Source organism: Zalophus californianus, chromosome 4 (genome assembly GCF_009762305.2).
Source record: "Zalophus californianus isolate mZalCal1 chromosome 4, mZalCal1.pri.v2, whole genome shotgun sequence".
Classification (NCBI taxonomy): domain Eukaryota; kingdom Metazoa; phylum Chordata; class Mammalia; order Carnivora; family Otariidae; genus Zalophus; species Zalophus californianus.
In genome coordinates this window covers 154,279,082-154,299,622 of record NC_045598.1, presented here as the reverse complement: position 1 = coordinate 154,299,622, position 20,541 = coordinate 154,279,082, and the positions used below count along the sequence as shown (strand labels likewise).

The following is a 20,541-nucleotide window of genomic DNA, read 5'->3' as shown; positions in this document are numbered from 1 at the left end:
GGAGTCAAATTTTTTTTAGTGAGGCGGACTTTCTAGAGACCCTCTGCCCGTGGTGATGCTTCTCTAACACCACAGACCGTATATAAAAGGTTTCCCTCTTGGAAGAGCAGAATATGCTGTGCAGACCCTTAGAGTCAGTCACCGGAAAGAAGCAGCTGACAGTGTGAGGCCAGTACTGAGCATGAGTTAGGCCAAACTAGCCAGAGTGAAAAACGAGAACAGTAAGAGAGATCCGACATAGAATGGATGGATCCCTTTTGGGGGGTATCTGCCGAGCTCACAATGACCCCTACTTCACAGCCATGTTGGTGAATGTGACTCCACCCCATGGCCACAGTTGAACGACCCAAGAGCACCTGACACCCCTCTAGGTGGATGAGGAATGTGGAACTGGACCGGAGGTTGGACTTGTAAATGTGACTCTGGGAATTGTGGGGAGACTACCAGCTGGCCTGAGAAGCAGGAGGAAAGCTAGTTTGTTGAAAAGGAAGAATGAAGCAAACATAGGGAAAGAAGCAGAGAAAAGTGATAGTGTGTAAATACTCCCCCCGTGGGTTCCTATCTTCCATTCCTGGCCTCGTTTTTGAGAGGCCAGCTGCCCTTGGCTTCTAGGACTCCCCACTGTGTCTTGATACTAGATCCCTCCATTTTTCTTTAAGTCAGCTTCAATGGGGTTTCTGCTACCTGCAACCTGGAGGACTGCAGCTGACAGGCTACCTCGGAGGGGCTGACCATGTAGCTTTGGGAAGGTAGTTCCTCTTACAGCAACCAGTCTCTGTCAGTGAAAGCATGCTATTAATCACAGGTACAACCCGCATTCCCACCAACTGTTAGGACATTAACAGGCTATAAATACAAAAAAAGTCTTTCTCAGAAAACAGGGCTTTCTTAGTCTAACACAGTAGGGTCCATGTTCTTTGATCAATGGATTCGATGACGATGATGGTAATGCTGATATTCACAGCAGCTACCATTTACTGTGTGTTGTAATAATAATTTACTAAGCCCCGAACTATGTAAGACTGGATGCTTTATATACATCCTATCTACTTCTCACAACTCTTCATGGTGGTAGTGAGAGTAGAATTTTGTTTGGAAATGTTTATGACACAATGCACAACAGAGACATCATCTGGGACAGACCAGCATACTGGGCAGGCAGGTGCCACAAGAGGGTACTCAATATGATGGATTCGCCATGATTCAAGATCTGGCCATTGGTCTTGCAGTCTCAGAAAATTTCCATGGTGTCCTAGCACTTAGGAATGCTGAGTCATGCAACAAAGTTCACTAGAGACTGATATATAAACCAGATGCCAAGTTATTAATTTACCATGAGATGTATAACTGCCAGGAGCCTGGATACTGATGCTGGCCTGAGCAATGTATGATACTCTCTCTGTAGACAGATTGCTTTGGGAGCCAAAGTTTTAGGAGGTTGTTTGGGTAGTTAGATGATTTGAATGTTAGACACAGAGATCTGACAGCTGCTATATTCGTCTCCATGAAGGGGATTTAGCTACCAGGTGAACCAGACACTTGGGCACCATTTCTTTGGATGCTGCCAGGACAGCTTCTGCCAACAAATGCTTCCGTGACCTTCCTAGGCTTCTAGAGCTGACTGGTTTTCCTTCTGAAGGAAACATTCTTTCTTTAGATATCTTAATATCCAATCCATCTTGTGTGTGTCTAGGAGTCCTTTTATTTAAGGTTATTTTGCATATTTGGGGTCAGATTCATGATTTCATGCTTTAATAGTTTGAAGTAAAAGGGTAATTTTATTTTCCTTCTTTCCACATTTCTCAACAGAGTAGCTCACTATCACGCGAATGTACCATCTACGGTATTATTATCCTGATGTTTTACAAAGAGGGTAAAAAACATAGGTTTTGGAGTCAGGAAGACCTGGGATAAAATTCTGGCTCTCCCATTTTTTTTTAAAGATTTTATTTATTTATTTGAGAGAGAGAATGAGAGACAGAGAGCACGAGAGGGAAGAGGGTCAGAGGGAGAAGCAGACTCCCTGCCGAGCAGGGAGCCCGATGCGGGACTCGATCCCAGGACTCCAGGATCATGACCTGAGCCGAAGGCAGTCGCTTAACCAACTGAGCCACCCAGGCGCCCGTGGCTTTCCCATTTTTAAGTTTCATAATTCAAGACAAGTTAATTTCTCCTGGCCTCAGTTTCCTCACTTATTAAGTGGGGATAATGCACACCTCACAGAATAAAATGAGATTTACTGAGGTTATTATGCAAAGCATCTAGCACAGTTCTGGGTGTAAAACACTGAGATGATCATAACACACTGGAGCAAAAATAACCCAGATCTCAACCATTTAGATTCTCCTTGGTTTCCAAGTATGTAACTTTTTCTTCATTATTCTTCCAATGTGGTTTCCATTTGATTTTTATAATCATACTAGTGTTACTTTAAAAACTAATTTCCCTGACTTTTGAACTGAATAAACAAAAACGAACCCTACATGAGTGCACTGATTTCTTTGGCTTACTGTTCTCCTTCTCCACCAGAAATAAACAAATGACACAGCTTGCTTTTGTCTTTTTCCTTCCTGTTATCCTTGTGAAGATATCGTTTATGGACTCTAGTCATGTTTTTTTTTCCTATAAGAAGTCTGCATCAAATTCTCAAGCTGGAAAATGCCTTCTTAACTGAGAAAGTGCTATGAAATCATACAGCTTTTGTCACAAATCAATTTTGTTCCCGATTAATTCAGTTTACTTTTCAGATGTCAGAATTCCCCAAATTACACGATTCTTCCCATATAAATGTGTGGGTCTATCTTTATATTTAGCTATTCTATCTTATGAGTTTGCATATGCAATTATGCCCTCTTTTTTCAAGTAGATTATAAACCTTGTAAGAGTAGGGACAGATCAACGTCTTTATGCCCTCATTGCCTATACATTGTAGTACCCTACACTAGATGGAGAAGATATCAAATAATTCTTTGTTGGGGAGAAATGCTATGAAGTGGAAATAAAAATGACAGAGATGTTTATCTCATTTGTTAATTATATTCACATTTTCTGAAGGTATATATCTGAATCTAAGTATCTATTTAATTTCTTTGGTGTAAACTTTTGTGAACCTGTGTTAATTTTTCCTCAGATTGCTTAAACATTTTCTTTCCTTCTCCTTTGACTTTTTTTTTTTAAAGATTTTATTTATTTATTGGACGGAGAGAGAGAGAGAAGAGGAAGAGCATAAGTAGGCAAAGCAGCAAGCAGAGAGAGAGGGAGAAGCAGGCTCCCCACAGAGCAGGGAACCCAATGCGGGACTCGATCCCAGGACCCTGCGATCATGACCTGAGCTGAAGGCAGATGCTTAACGATCTGAGCCACCCAGGTGCCCCATCCTTCTCTTCCAAGTTTAACACCAGGAATTTTATGTACACCCTAGATGTTTCTTACATTAGAGGAATTCCTGACTTTAGCTTTTACATCTTTTCCTTTAATCCACACTGTATGTTAGCAACGCCAAACTTATCTTCCAATTCACTCCTTTAAGTTTGCTTCCGCTCTGTTTAAATTGCTTCAGTGATTCCACCCTCTTAGTGTTTGTCTTGAATTGTAATGCTTAAGCTTTATTTATACTCTTAGGATCCTTGAGGAAAGATGATATTTAGTTTGGCCTATCTCACATACCAAATGAAGATACCTAAAAATTTAGTGCAACACATAAATGAAAATAAATATGAAACAAGAATAATGCAGTATGGAGAGAATAAAAACAAGTACCATGACAGATCTGTGTGAGAATTAAAATATCCATTATCAATTTTACTCCAAAAATGGATTAAAATTTTACAATCTGGGTACATGTGTATTTCCAAAATTGAATCCTGAGTAGGCAGTGTATACAACAAGATGAGGAAAGGAAAACTTAGAATGTGCCAGACACAGTGCCAGAAATTCTGACATTTAAGCTCATTAAAATGATACAATATTCCTTCTAGGTTGACGGCATTATTCTACCCTACAAGTTGGAATCTTATTGATACCTAAGTATACTGCTAATATTTCAAATTTAACCTGATGAAATTATAAACTGACCATAAAATAAGCTCCTTTTGCTTTCTGTGAACATTAATTTCAGGGTCTTTATGCAGAACCTATGGTTAGTTTGATTTAATATTATAAACATGTTTTCCATATTTTTCATTACACTTGCAAAATAAATTCCATAAACTCATATGGGAAGCCTATTTATAAATGCCATTATCAATCATGGAAAGATATATAAACAGACAAATGTGAGGGTTCTGTATAAGTGAACTCTATAAGGTCAGTTTTTTATGAACTAAACGGTCCTCAAGGAAAAAGTCAACCAAACTTGATTCTGTTTTTAGGACTAAAACCAAAGAGATTAACTTATCTTTGTATTAAAGAACTAGCCTCTGTCCAGGGGGCAAGGGCTTGGCAGTATATTCAATGATCTCACCAAAAGCCTATGTAATGTAATGACATTAGACTATGTGTTTATGGTAGATAATACCAGTGAAGCATAACACAATGCATCTTGACATAATTCAATTTGCAAAACCAAAACTCATTCAACAGCCCCACAAAATTATGACAAGCAATGTAAGACTTTTGAGTAATACAAAATAGAAACATGGACATTCATGCATTCATTCATCCATTTGATATACTGAGCATCTCTCCAGGGCAGTGGACACTAGAAGGGACAGGATGACAGATTTGATACAATCACTGCCTTCGGAAACCTACAATCTAGGAGACAAGATATGAACACATAATATAAATGTGAGGAATAAGGTAAGAAATAGCATAAAAGTGCTGCTTTGGAGTGTCATAGACTACAGAGGAAGCGGGTAATATGTATGGAGATGGCATCTAGGTAAGGCTTCATGGTGTTGAGGGCATACGGGCTGTTTGGAAGTGCGGGTAGGATTTCAGCAGAGAAAGGGAAGATTCAAATGAAGAGGGAGTGGTATGGAAGTGGGCTGTCACTGGCAGCTTTGGTAAATGCTGGACAGGTCGGTTTGACTAGAGGGTAGATCATGTGTAATGGAGTGAAAGGTAAAGCTGGGTGGGGGTGGAGAGGTTATGCAGGGCCCTCAAGGTCAGTCAGTCTACCAGGGTGACAGGATCATTGAAAGCTTTTCTCAAGGAACTGATACAATCCACCTGTTCCTTGAAGAACTTAGTAGGATAGCTTGAAGGAAGACAGACCAAAGGCTGGAATTCTCTTTAGAAGGTTCTTCTAGTGGCCCAGACATTTGCTTGTGAAGGAGTGGAGGGAAAGAAATGAACATTTATTGAAAGCTCACTATGTGTAAGGCATTTATTTGTTTTAGCTATAATATTTCACTCAATTCTTGTAACATCTCTGAAAGGTAAATAACATTAACTCCAGCATTCAGTTGAGGAGCTGAATTCCCAGAAGCAAGTCCAAGGTCTGGCACTGCAAGTGCTCAAGGAAAAAGCTGTCATATCGAATCAAAGCTGTGATTCATGCAACATATTTTCAATGTTCTCCACAGAAGCTCCAAGGAAACAAAATAGTTTGTACAGTTCTAAGATTGCAACCCAGAGAGTTATTTCTACCAATGAGGCTCACCCCAACCCCTGGGTCAAATTCTGCTCCTCGTCAGGGGAACATAAGGATCAGACCAGGAGCTCAGGTGCAAGGCAACCTTCTGCCAGTCCTGCTTTATTCTTCCACGCGTTTTTGATTCTGGGTGTTCTTACTGCTGCGATCAAGCTCTCCCTTTCAACTCACAGGAGGTCAAGCCTCTCTTGCTTCTTAGACCAGCATCCCTGTCTTTGAACTCTGGCCACAACTCACAGTTCCTATCTCTCCAGTAAGATGTGAAACCTCTCTGATACCAACGCTTTGCCTGTTGCCCCCTGCTAGGCTTCCTTCATGCAGTGCTGTGCTTATGTGACAAATCCACTGTCTAGACCCTGGGACCGTCCCAGCTCTCCTGGACTACTCCAGCTGGTCTGTAGAATCACCAGCCTCCACTCTCTCTGGTCTAGCCTATGCTTCTATTTGATGAAAAGACTTTTAACAATTATCACCAAGGTAGTAATTGGTAATACTCATCCTTAAATATTACATAGCACACGCTGTATGCCAGGCATTGTTCGATGTGTCTTTCAAACATTCCTTCCTATAATCATCACATTATTAATAGCCTCATTTTATTATGGAAAAAAAAAGCAAAACAAAAGACGCGAGGCTGAGAGATTAAGTTACTTGCCTAAGGTGACATCGAGCATTCTGGCTAGAGTTTATCCTCTTAACCAGAAGGCTCTTCTGCCTTCCCCAATGTCCATGAGAAGATAAAGAACATGTTACTAGCGAATGTACTATCTCAAATGCATCATTTAATACAACTGGCATAATACTACCACTAAGAGTTATAAGACTTATGTTAGTTAACATTGAGTTATAAATATGGACCCAAAAAGCAGTTACAAAGAAGCCCTTACATGATGCTGAAACTTTGACATAGGAGTATTTTCATTTTGAATGAACATACACTAAAGACGTTCTGCATTTGGGCAAGTCTAATAAGGCAGTAGTATTCAAAGATGTTGCTATTTTACTTAGCCAAAATAATCCAAGAATGCCGGCAGAGAAGGTAATCCTGAATATGATATTAATAGGAAGGGAAACAAATTTAAGGATTTAAAGAATCAAAGCAGAGTTGGTAAGAGAGTAGATTTTAAAAATTCTCATCACAGGAAAAAAAAATCAAATTAAAGACTGCTGACATCTTGGCAAATCAGATAGTTCTGCACACTCAGGTTTACTTGACAAAACGATGACACATTTTATTGTTATCAGTTCAGAAGGTGAACATCTGACTAAATATATTATAATCAAAAATTAAAACAAGAATTAAATAAGAATATAATATGTCAATGTTAATATGCTAATATGTTAATACGAATTTTGGATTCAAACTGGATTTGGCACGGAGTCTGCTTAAGACTCTCTCTCCCTCTGCCCCTCTCCCCCATGCTCTCTCTCTCTCTCAAATAAATAAGTCTCAAAAAAAAATAATTACAGAGCACTCATTAAAAAAATTGGGGAGGGCATCTGGGTGGCTTGGTTGGTTGAGCATCCGACTCTTGATTTTGGCATGGTCATGATCTCCGGGTTGTGAGATCGAGCCCCATGTTGGGCTCCCCACTGGGGATGGAGCCTGCTTAAGATTCTCTCTCCCCCCCCCGCCACCCCGCACCTTCTCCCTCTAAAAAACAAAAAAAAGAAAAAGAAAAAATTGGTGAATATCTCTGTGTACCAAGTGCTAGATAAAAGTGATCAAGAAATACAAGGAGCTTTTCTTTTCTTTTTAGATTTATTTATTTTAGAGAGAGAGAGAGTGTGCATGCACATGAGTGGGGGAGGGGCAGAGGGAGAGGGCAAGAGAGAATCCAAGCGGAATCCCTGCTGAGCACAGAGCTCGGTGCAGGGCTCGACTGCAGGACCCTGAGATCATGACCTGAGCCAAAATCAAGAGCTGGATGCTTAACTGACTGAGCTACTCAGGCGCCCCAAGGAGCTTATTTTCTAATGGTAGAGACAGAAAGACCATGAGCAAGTAAATAAATAAATGCATACTATAATTCTAAATAGTAATAAGAGCTATGACAAAAGTAAAATAAGGTAATGTAATTTAGAATAAAGAAGTGGTAGTGAACCAGCCATGATAGGACATTTGAGTTGGTACCTGCCTGACAAAGTTGGGGAAGAGAGCAAGAGAAATGACTGTCAAGTGGTATACTCAACCAGTATGGCTGGAGCCTAGTAAGGAATGGGGAGACTGGCATGAGACCAAGTCAGTGAGGTGGGCAAGGCACACATCATAGGTCCTTACAGGCCACAGCAAGATGGTTGAATTTTGTTCTAAGAAGTAGAGGAAGGCACCATCAGGTTCTAAGAGGAGTGATGTGACCTGATCTACATTTTTTAAAAGATCACTTTAGCTGCTATTTGGAAATGCATTACAGGGAGTCAAGAATAGAATCATTGGGACCAAGTCGGAAGCTACTGTGGCAGGGAAGAGGGAGGGGGCAGCCTGGACTCAGGTTGTACCAGTAAAAAGAGGGAAGTAGATGGAATAGGGACATATTTTGGGGGCAGAACTGACAGGACTTGTTGATGCATTAGATGTGGGAAGTCAGGGAAAGAGAGCAACCTCACTGTGCTGAGTTTGTGTGATCTAGTGATATGTGGAAAACTAAGAGGAAAACAAATTTTTGGAGAAATCAACTCTGTAGAATATTGATAAGCGGAAAAATAATGTAGTGATAGCCTCAGTGACACTGACATTAAACTCAGGGAAATGACAAGCAACAAACTTTCACAAAGTCACATGGAATACGACCACGGGTTAGACAGTTTTCCTATCAGCCACCTCAAGTCCGAGACCATTTTCAGCTCTGGAAATGAAGACGAAAACTGAGTCATCCATTCTGGCCTTATGTGAACATATTTTATTTCATAAGGCAGTTCTAGAAATGCTGAAGAGTGTGAGCACATGGTATTTGGAAAATGGTGACCTGAATGACAGCTGTCCCATTACACTCAGAACATGGAACATAACCTCCTATAAAGGGCTAAGAGTAGAATTGAGAACTCTCAAAATTGCCATGAATCATGAATCTGAATTACATTATTCCCTATTTTAAAATTTCTCTTTTGTGGGTGTGTATACATACATATGTATATGTATTTGTGTGTATTTCTCTCTGATACTATTTTTTTTTAAAAGATTTTATTTATTTATTTGAGAGAGAGAGAGAGAATGAGAGATAGAAAGCACGAGAGGGAAGAGGGTCAGAGGGAGAAGCAGACTCCCTGCTGAGCAGGGAGCCTGATGTGGGACTCGATCCCGGGACCCCAGGATCATGACCTGAGCCGAAGGCAGTCGATTAACCAACTGAGCCACCCAGGCGCCCTCTCTCTGATACTATTGATGGGAAAAATAGGTATGTTTTTATCTTTTTTTGATTATTATTATTTTTAAAGATTTTATTAATTTATCTGTCAGAGAGAGAGGGAGAGCACAAGCAGGGGGAGTGGCACGTAGAGGCAGAGGGAGAAGCAGGCTCCCCGCTGAGCAGGGAGCCCAATGTGGGACTCGATCCCAGGACCCTGGGATCATGACCTGAGCTGAAGTCAGATGCTTAACTAACTGAGCCACCCAGGTGCCCCTCTAATCTTTTTTCCTGGTATCTGATCAGTACTTTTTCACATTGCTTTTATTTAAAATGAACAGTCATTACCTACCTGTAGCATATCCCCAAGGTCTGCTGTGCTAATATCCGGATCCTCTGTGGTATTGAAGGGCACAGGAGTTATCCGTACAAGGGTGAGCACTCTAGGTTCTGGATATCTCCATAACATCATCCCTGAGCTATCTTCAGTTTCATTGTAAAACAAGACTTCATAGACACCAGGCATTTTCAAAGGTTCTGTTAAAGGAAAAAATAATTAATTGCATGCTTTTGAAAGGAAACATGTTGATTTATTACAGAAAGAGAACATTATGAGGATAAAAGATAAGAATGTAAAGAAGCTGGCTGGCCATTTTTAATTGGTTTGAGACAGGAACAAATTAAGAATTTTCCCTAAGACAGACTGAATGGTAATGTACTATTTTTTTTTATTATGTTATGTTAATCACCATACATTACACCATTAGTTTTTGATGTAGTGTTCCATTTTCATTGTTTGTGCATAACACCCAGTGCTCCATGCAGTACGTGCCCTCTTTAATACCCATCACCAGGCTAATCCATCCCCCACCCCCTTCCCCTCCAGAACTCTGTTTGTTTGTAATGTACTATTTTTGTCCTGCAGGTATTAACGTACTTTTCAAGTGATCTTGATGTGCTATTTAGTGAATGTGCAGTTAAAACTCTCTCTCATACTGAAGCTGTTGCTACTTACCAGCATCTCGTACATACTGGAATAGGCCTGTCCGTAGGTCATCTGAACTTTGTTCACTTTTAAACATCTGGTTCTTTTCTATAGGAGACGGCATTTGGGACACTGCTTCAGGAACTTGCGCTTCAAAATTTCCCCCCTCTTTAAGGTATCCACTGAGTAATTCATGTAGAAGAACTAAACAGTTCAAATGTTCTTGACCCCAGAAAACCTTTAAGAATCATACAAAAAATTTCAGTGGCTTTTAAGTACAAACATTTCATGAGGATAATTAGGCACAATCATACTTGAATTAATGCAAGACCATAATTACGTTCAATTTAATTATTGACAATAACTATAGTTTCTAAGTAATTGACCTATGGGATGAAATTCTACTACTTGAATAAATATATAAAAACAAGAAAATCAATTACATCATATATCGTGAGAATAACAATTTTCAGTGCTGAATTACCAATGAAATTATGTTTGTGTGAGGTAATGTTTATGAGTTAACTTAGCTAAGTGAGAAAACAATACCTATTACAGTTTGAGAGAAGGCAATGAAGATCTTCTAGGCCAAAATGTTTTTAAAAGAATAATAATAACCTTGTGGAATAGCTCCCTACATTTTGTCATGAGTTTAAATAAACACCTCTTAATTATAAGGTTCCTTTCTTTGCACTTTTACTCTTCAGAGAAAAAGAAAGGGAAGATGCTCAATGAACTTGAACTCAGAAGGCTCCCAACTTCTGTGTTTAGCGAGAATGTGCCAACATACAGTATTCCACAGCCCCTGAGAATCAACCACAGAGGAGATACGGTAGAGTTTCAGAACAAGGGCCTTGGTGTTTTCTGTAATAAAGAGGATCAAATTCTCTTTTCTCTGCATGTGTAGAGTTACTAGTCCATAACAGAAGTATGACCCGTGGGTAATAATGATTAATGTCAGAGGACTCAAAATGCAAATAATGTTACATTTGTTTGTATATATTGGATAAAGGCAATACAACCATTATTTTTAAGAGAACCAGATTAACACTGAAAATAGAAAAAATATAAAGACGTAGAAAAAAATAACCCTATACCTGTGGGTAAATTTTAAACCTAAGTTTGGGTCCTGCTCTCTGGAATTAAGGCAACAGAAATAAAGGTAAGAGATGTGATACTAAGTCTACTGTGTTCTCATCAATCTTATTTTTACTGGATCCTGAAAAATAGAGATAAGTAAAAAGTCAAGCTGGGGAGTTGAACACTGTGCTCTGGGCTTTAAATTGTCAAGAGACAGTGACTTTATAATGTAGAGATAATATACTATGTTTTTGTCTTATTGTTGATTTTAATGAGGAGTTACTTTGCTGTCTTGGGAAAATGGTAATACAGTTAATACTGTTGATAAAACAACATGCAATCACATGCTTATTGTTAAATACATGAAGATTTCTGATAGGTCCTGAAAATCTCCAAAGCAATACAAAGCAGTAAGTTATTAGAATCCTTTCACATCTTCCCGTCAGTAAAAAAACTGGTGAAAAAGTCAAGGCAACACAACTTTTAGATGAAAACAAGAAATTCATATATAATATGCCTCCATTATTAACAAATTAGTCATTTCCATTTTATGTAATTGTGAATTTCTCAAAATTTTTGGATTTATGTCAAACTTGGGGGACATCAAATCATATAAAAAATACATTCACATCTATCCAAATAGAAAGTTACCAAGAAATAAGTTGAATATCCTCACACAGTCCATACATGGCTATAAATCAAATGCATAAAATGCTGCAATTGATTATATATCAAGTGTTAATCATCAAATGTTATAATATCTAAAGAACCTGCCATTGGCAAATGGTTATTATATACTGCTGATGGCACAGTGCTTGAGACAAGTTGATTACTTTGTAGAAAAGTCTATAATTAGAAAAACGTTTAATGACCCAGCAAGCAATTCTACTCCTAGTCATATCCAAGAGAAATGAAAACATATGTCCACACAACAGCTTGTACACAAATGTTCCTAGCAGCATCATTCATAATAACCAAAAGGTGGAAAGAATCCAAATGTCCATCAATTGATAAATAGATAAATGTGGTATGGCCATATAATGGAATATTATTTGGCCCATAAAAAGGAACAAAGTAGGGGTGCCTGGGTGACTCAGTTGGTTAAGCGTCTGCCTTCAGCTCAGTCATGATCCTGGGGTCCTGGGATAGAGCCTCGCATCAGGCTCCTTGCTCAGCGGGGAACATGCTTCTCCCTCTGCATGCAGCTCCCCCTGCTTGTACTCTCTCTCTCTCTCTGTGTCAAATAAATAAATAAGATCTTAAAAAAAAAAAAAGGGAACAAAGTATTGGCACCTGCTACAATATGGATGAACCTTGAAAACACTATGCTAAGTTAAAGAAGCCAGTCACAAAAGACCAGATTATATGATTCCATTTACATGAAATGTGTAGAACAGTCAAATATGGAGTCATAAAATGTATTAGTAGTTGCCTACACCTAGGGAGAGGATTAGAGGGTAATGGGGAATGAATGCTAATGGGTACAGGGTTTTGAGGGGGGGGGTGTGTGTGTGTGTGTGTCAATGTTCTAAAATGGGTTATAGTGATGAGCACACAACTTCATGAATTACTAAAAAACCACTGAATCGTACACTTTATTTAGGTGAATTGTGTGGTATGTGAATTCTATCTCAATAAAGCTGCTAAAAAAGCTTAGTAAGAGATCAATCTGATAATACTCATTCTCACCATATCAAGATTTAGTCTAACAGTTCAAAAAATGAACAAAGGCTAGTTGAAAACTTAGGGGAAAAATGTGGCCAATCCCCACAGACCTGTAGCAGACCTCCTCTTAAATCAATGGATATTTTTGGTATGGACTGTTCTGGGCCTGGATTGCCACTGTGTTTACACCACTTAGCTTCCAGATTGGCAGTAGCACAGCATGGTCCTAACAGAATCCGATTTCTTTCTTTGAGACTTGTTTTAAGCAGAAAATCATTTATGTTGAGTAGAAATGATGACTCAAGAATTATACCTGGAAAAAAAAAAAGAAGAGGGGTATATGTTATAATTATTCCTTGTCAAAAACGTATGTTTGAGCAAGAACTATCTGTATTTTTTAAAAAGCATTAATTCATCCTTTGTCAAGAGCCTTCTTTTTCAGCTGGCTTCCTCCCACAGTTTTAGGACACTTATATAGAATTCTAGTTATGAAGCAGGTATGCCTCATTCACATTCCTAACAAAGAAATATTTGCCAAAACATTATGACTTTTTCCATGTGTGAGCATTTTAAGCTTTATGAGTAGAGACATTTTCATTAAATTGTGCAAGTTTTTCAAACTACATTAAGAATAAGAACAGCTGCTTCATTTGTCTATTGTTAACATGATGGGAAAGGGCAATTTTCTGTGATTTCTTATAGTAACAGAGTATAGTATATTATTTTGCTAGACACTCAAGTTTTTGACTGGCCCATGTTAAAATTCAAAACAATCAAAATATATAACATGTGTTTTCTAAAAATTTTAGTTTAATCCAAACTTCACACATCATAACCACTTGAAGTTTACAAAGTCTTAAAAACAGATAGTGGCAGGTTAGATTTATGAGAAAAACTATATGCTATAGTTCAAAGTAAATATACCCAGAAAAGGAATACACTTTAAAATGTAGGTTTTTCTTTTGAACTTAAACTAGAAGTGTAGATCAAAACCTTTTCATAAAACCAACAGCACACTTTAAGATATTTGGATGCAAAGTTAGAGTGGTGGGTTAACTTTCCCCGAAGGAGCTCATATTCTGAATTGTCATTGTGAATACTGAATTTCACCAGACCGCGTTTGTAATGCCCATGGCTTATTTTTCTAATGATATTTGATCCTTAAAAGAGATGAAAGATTAAAAAACACCTTAGGCCCATAGTATACACGTTTCAAAGTATAGTACCCACACTGACTTTTCAATTCTGTGGAGACTTGGAAACTTCATATATGTTGTATGCTCCTACCACAGAAATAAGATAGATAACTTCTAATCTTCCATGGAAGACATCACACCCATGTAAATTAGGGCTAAGACTTTTGTTAAAATTTAGGATGGCAGAAATCAGTTTCATAAATTTTTTCAACTCCATTATGGCACTAAGACTTCCATTTCATTTATACAACTTTCTTGATTCACAACTACACCTCACTTAGAGAAAAGAAATAAAACAGAAAATTAAAAAAAAAACAGGTCCCCAAATACCTAAGAATCAAAAATCATCTCCATTAATGGGGTTTAGAACTTAAGTCATAACTTCCTGACTTAACTGCATTACATTACCTGAAATATTTACTACTCAACAGTAAATATCTGCTAAATGAAACATATCAATTTATTATTCAGAAATTTCTCATAATGGGATTATGAAAGTTTAGGCTTGATTCAGTACAGTCATCTAGCAAATGAGTATTAAGGGAACATCAGAATTACATTTCTCTTTATTCCCCAATACATGCATCTTCATTCTGCCCTACAGTGAAATACCCAATTATCTAGTAGTAATCTTAATGTGAATATTCTTTTGGTTCCTCATACACAAAATGCTTAATAACCAAAGGCCTTCTAGGCTGCTTATCTCATTTAATGTTTATCATTGCCTCGCCAGAGACCCAGATTTAAAAAATCTCAGGGCCCACTTTGGGAGTTCTTGCTCTCTTATTCCAAGACTTAATTTCTAGATCATTCTATCCATCTCCATTATTTTAAAACATCAAGGAAGAGAGATTTTGGTAAGCTAAATGATTGAAATAGTAGACCACATCATTTTCAAGCTTTAGTAGACTGACCATCCTGGAGGCAAAGACCATTTTATTCAGTATAGCACTGGGCACAACAGTAGCTCTTCAGGATAAATCCCACCAAACTGAATTGCCAGTATAACATCTGATCCTACTTTCATCTGTCTCAACATATTTTTTAATTGACAGACAAAACAGAAAAGTGCTTAAATCTTTGCCATTCTTCATTCTATCAGTGTGTCATAGAATAATAAGGTTGGATGGAGGAGACCTCCATTCCAAGTCCCCCTCCTCTAAAAGAAATCACACAAAACTCTTTTTATTTTGAAACGATGTTAGAAGCACCTAAAACTTGCAAAAATATACAGAGTTCCCATATACCTCTCATCTAGCTATGTAACCATAGCAGAAATACTGAAATCAGGAAATCAACATTGATATCATACCAGTAAGTAATCTATAGATCTCATGTAAATTTTGCCATTTTCCCCACTCCTGTCCTTTGATGGTCCGGGATCCAAACTAGGAATCCCTACTGAATTTAGCTGGCAGATCTCCTTAGTCTCCTTTAACCTGTGACAGATCCTCCAGCTTTCTTTGTCTTTAATGACCTTGATGTTCTTGAGGCCAATTACTTTGCGGAATGTCTCTCAATATATCTGATGTTTTCTCACTAGAATGAAGTTATACATTTTTGGCAAGAATCCCAGAGGAGTGATGCCCTTCTCCGTGTTATCATATATTGGGGTATGGGATACTGATGTTTTAATGCTGGCAATATTAACTCTGATCACATGGCTAAAGTGGTGTCTGCCACTGTAAAATTGCTATTTTTTCTTTTGAAAATAACAAGTATCTTGTGGGGGAGATATATGAAGATCATGCAAGTATCCTCTTTTACATAAAACTTTTACCTGCTAATGTTTTAGCATCCATCAGTGGTTCTTGCCTGCAATGATTATGACTGTGGTGTATGAACATGTTGATTTTCCACTTTTCTTATTCTTCTACATTAATTAATTAGCATTCTGTGGTAAAAAGAGCTGTCCTTTCTACCCCATTTATCAGTTCAATTATTTATTTGTATGTGTATGGACTCACAGGTATTTATTTTATTTTATGGATTATAATCTAGTACTATCATTTACTTTGTTGCTTCCACTGAACCAGCTCTGGGCGTTGAGAACCCCTTCAAGTTGGGTCCTGTGTCCTTTTGATATACCCCCAACATTTTTTGAGAACTTCTTTACTTTTTGGCCATAAAAGATGTATTAGGCTTATCCTGTATTTTTCCCATCTCATCTATGGCATCAGTCATTTCTCTAGAAAACAAAATCTAGGTGGTAAGTATGCTCATTGCTACTAGGGCGTCACTGCTTCTAGGCCTTCTCAGCAGAGGGGGCTAAGGAGCCTATGTATATAAACCACCCATGTTTATGTACGCATCTATATTTCTTTACCTATCCATCAGAACATATATTAAAAATCATGAATTCATACTGATACCTCTGGTTCTCATCCAGCACCACAGAGTGGTTTCTAGCCTTCTCCCTTTCCTTATTTGTACATCTTCTTGTAACAGTGAGAAACCTGCTGAACACCTCTTCTATGTGCTGATTTCTAATCATTCCTAAAATATCACTTTGAAGTGGTGAAAATTAAAGCAGAAGAACTAAGACAGACATAAAGGACAACTTCATGAGAGCAAAGGTAATTATCAAAGAAAAGACTATCAAAAGAAAGGGCTAATATTTATCTCTAGGAGTTTTGTTAAGAATGGGCTTGACAACATTTTGTCTACAGCATACAGATGAAGAAGATTACCTTTCTCACTCTATAACAGATTTCATCTATACAAAGATATTTGTAAGCATATGATAAAATCTTTGTAGAAGTAACTTAATACATACAGAATTTGGAACTTACTAGATATTTCTACTATGCAGGAACTACTCAAAATACTGATATTGTACTGTCTAAATTAGTTTCTGAGGTTTGCTTAAAAAAAATCCTAGTACTGGAATGACAAAATTTACATCATTATATCTTGTATATATTCCACAGAAAGTGCCTATCTCTTCTCAAAGAAGAACTTTTTTTAAAAAAGATTTTATTTATTTATTTGACAGAGAGAGACACACAGAGAGAGGGAACACAAGCAAGGCGAGTGGGAGAGGGAGAAGCAGGCTTCCCGCCGAGCAGGGAGCCCGATGCGGGGCTCGATCCCAGGACCCTGGGATCATGACCTGAGCCGAAGGCAGACTCCTAATGACTGAGCCACCCAGGTGCCCCTCAAAGAAGAACTTAAGTAGGGCTGATGGAAGGCTTTTCTTAATTCCCTGAAGTTATACAATTATAAGTATTTATTGCCTGGGGTGAGAAAAAATTCTAAACTTGTTGAATTATTATAAACAAGTATAGAAATATTGACAGCTTTTGTGTCACTGCATACCCTGTTAAACACACAAACACTTCACTGCTGTCATACAAATCCTGTTTTTTGCTTGGGTAGAGACAATGGGATACCTAGAATTCGTGCGAGAATAAAGATAAAGTTCGGGGCTGTAATCTCAGAAAAGTGGCCCAAGAAGTAGGAAACCAATGGTTGGGCCAACACCTGGGAGTCTGCAACAAGAAGAAGAAAGCCAGCCAGACTCAGGTGTGTATTGAGGAGGGTAGGAGGAGGCAAAATGTACCTGAGATACAGAGACCTTACAATGGAGGCAGGCACTGTTCTAGCTTTAGCTTTATTTCAGCAATAATAGAATCTATGCTTTGCCAGAAAGCAGGCTAGTAGGGCTGGAAAGTTGCCAGACTTTGATTTTCATGTTTGATACTCTCTGGAGTTTGATTTGGCTCAGGGATGAGCATGAGATTCAATGCAAACCAATGAGGTACAGTAATACCAATGAGGAAAGTGGCCTTTCCTCTTGCTCCCTGGCTTTGAAGTTAAGAAAATGAAGGCACTGGAGCTGCTAGGAGCCCCCATGTGGGGTCTGAGGCAGAAGCTATGTAACACAGAAGAGAGATCTACTGGATTCTGCCATGCCTAAGGACAGCACCGGTCCTAAGCTTTTCACCTACATGAGACCGCTTAAACCAGCTTAGGTTGGATTTTCTGTCATTTACAACCTAAAGCATCCCAAATGAAACACAGTCTCTAAGTAAATGGACTGCTAAGGGAAACCACAGTCTTCTATTCTTTCCTCTCATCCCAATCTCTTATTCCAGTGGATTTCTCTACTCTCATGGCTTTAAGGACAATTTCTTTCGATAGTACTCATAACCATGCCTAATTTCTTAAGAAAGTGCTACTCCCATGCCTCTATCTACCTGTAAGGCTTCTGGATCTCTGTGATAACCTCCACCTTGATATTTATACATGCATGCATTCATTATTCAACCAACATTTACCGGTTATCTACTATATACTGGGTAAAGTAAATAATTTGCAATTTTTTCTCCTCAAACCAGATTTTTCCTTCGCAATTTATCATCCTCAAGTTCTGAGATATAAGGAAGTACTAGAGGGGAAAAAAACAACCAACAGCGTTTGTAATACTGACTCTGTTAAGCAAATGAACTGTTAAAAAACATGGATACTTCCCTACTATCAAACAAATCTATTTTTTTTGCTTTGTATTCTCCTTTGTGCTGTTAATTCTTTCATTCTAATCAAGTATTTGTGTACCTATATGTAAGTCGCTCTTCATTTTTCTCCTTTCTTTTCCCCAACAGCCTATTCCTCACTCTCTTCTTACACCTTTGTCATCCATTTACAGTTTGTACTTGATTCTGTCTCAGATCCACCAGCATTGATCATGGACTTGTTTAAACACACAGGTGGCACTGAGAATTGAAGATGCTCGTGCTAGCAGTGAGGACACAGAACAGGCCCTGCCCAAAGGCACAGACATAAGTGTGCCCTGCTTGGTCCCTTCTGCCCCCTTCTCTGTTCTTCTGTGGTTCACTTTTGAGGCAACTGACTTAACCCATCCGCATGTGCCCATTGGCCCACCACACTGATTACACACACCAGCTGTGGCATTGCTCCTCACTGAAGGGTTCCGGGTTATTGGTGCCACCACAGAAAAGTTCACCCACAAGTACCAGCTTTTAAGTTTAATTAGAGTCTCTGTTTCCTTTTGAACATTTCCTGCTACGTTTAAAAAAAAAAGCTACAACAAAATAATAGAAAAACATGTTAGTTCAAGTGGTTTTAATCTTGGAGTAAATGACCAGTAGTAAGAGATTATGATGATCACTTAATAATAAAGAGTGGTGATGAATTTCACAAAGGGTCATTTATAAATGGTAAACCGAACTTCACACTTTTACCACAAAATATGAAAATAATCCCTGGGACCCATGACAGGGTTATTGATTTTCCTTTTCCCTTTCTTTTACTTCGTGAGAAGCTAGCCTACGGGACGTCATCCTCTCCTTTTTGTTTTTTCATCCGGAAACATGCTAAATACCTTCCTTGGGATGAAATGAATCTTGTTTTATGTATCACCACACACACCCACGGAGAACACTCAGAGTTCATGTAAACTAGATACTTACACATTTCAAATCTGGTATAAATGGCAACAGAAAGTGCATTAAGGAATGTGTTACTCTCCTTCCTAGTGGACTACTGATGTACTGTTGGATAAAATTACTACATGTAAAAACTATAAAGAACTATCTGCTCAGCGGTGGAAAAGGCCAAGTGATTTTGTGACATTTTGTCTCGGTGTGTATCTGCACATGTGTGTGCATACTGCAAATATGACGATATGTTTACATTTGTTCTAGCGGGCGAATATACAGGTGTTTGATGTGGTATCCTTTATATTTTCTGAACTGTTCATTTCCCCCCTAAATTTCCAAAAATAATATGGAGAGAAGAAAAAAAATTAAATATGCTGTGGAAGCGTAAGATTTTAAATGGTCACTTAAACTTTTAAAGTATGAATATTATTAAAGTTACTCAAACATTTATCAGGTCATTTTTTAAATCTTTTAACTTTGAAATAATAATAGGCTTTTAGAGCAAAGTTGATACCCTTTACTCAGCTTCCCTTAAAGTTAACAACTTACGTAAGCTATAGTATGATTCTCCAAAGCCAGTAAATTAACCTCAGTACTCCTAACTAATTTATAGACCTTATTTGAATTTCACATTACTCCCCGCATGTCCCTTTCCTGTTCCAGGATCCAACCCAGGACCCCACACTGCATTTAGCAATTGTGTGCTCAACCAAGTATATAACCTCTTCTACTTCCTTCCCATTCAACAGAATGCTTTTCTGATTTTTCCATTGGCCTCTTTCAAAAATCTGTTTATATTTTTAATTTCAGCCCTAGCAAACTAATGGCAGATATTTAATTAAACTAAATGAGGTGTAACAACATTGAGAAGCAATTTCAGAAACAACTGGTATGATAAACAGAAATAATCTTGCTTGGTTTGCATACTGACATACTTTTCATTGAGTGTAAAAATTTAGTTCAAGGAACAAGTAGTTTCATGACCTTTAAAATACTTCTTCGGAAGACTAATAAATGCAAACCACTTGTTTTGGAGAATGTTTACAAAATGCTGCCAGCCCTACATCGTCAGTCTCTACTAGACATTTGGTAAGGCTCCTATTCTCTACATGCTGACTGTGCAAAATGCAATCTGAATCAGGGCTTCTGTATGTCATGAGCAAGAGTACTCAGTGATGACATGTGCTAGCAAAACACATCCAGGTATTTTTTTATACAGCTGGAAATAATCTAAGGCTACTAGAAAATCAGCAAGCATGGGTTAGATACATCT

At 38.2% G+C, this 20,541-nt stretch overlaps 1 protein-coding gene across 3 annotated transcripts in view; it reads right to left on the bottom strand.

Moving 5' to 3' along the window:
* The window catches only part of VPS13B (vacuolar protein sorting 13 homolog B), a 752,513-nt gene that overhangs the window by 133,062 nt on the left and 598,910 nt on the right, over positions 1 to 20,541 (bottom strand). For all 3 annotated transcript variants that reach the window (XM_027594446.2, XM_027594522.2, XM_027594354.2), the window contains exons 37-39: positions 12,781 to 12,983; positions 9,956 to 10,163; positions 9,293 to 9,477 (exon numbers count right to left, since the gene is read on the bottom strand). In XM_027594446.2, coding sequence (XP_027450247.2) covers positions 9,293 to 9,477; positions 9,956 to 10,163; positions 12,781 to 12,983 — 596 coding nt within the window. The remainder of the gene's footprint in view (positions 1 to 9,292; positions 9,478 to 9,955; positions 10,164 to 12,780; positions 12,984 to 20,541) is intronic.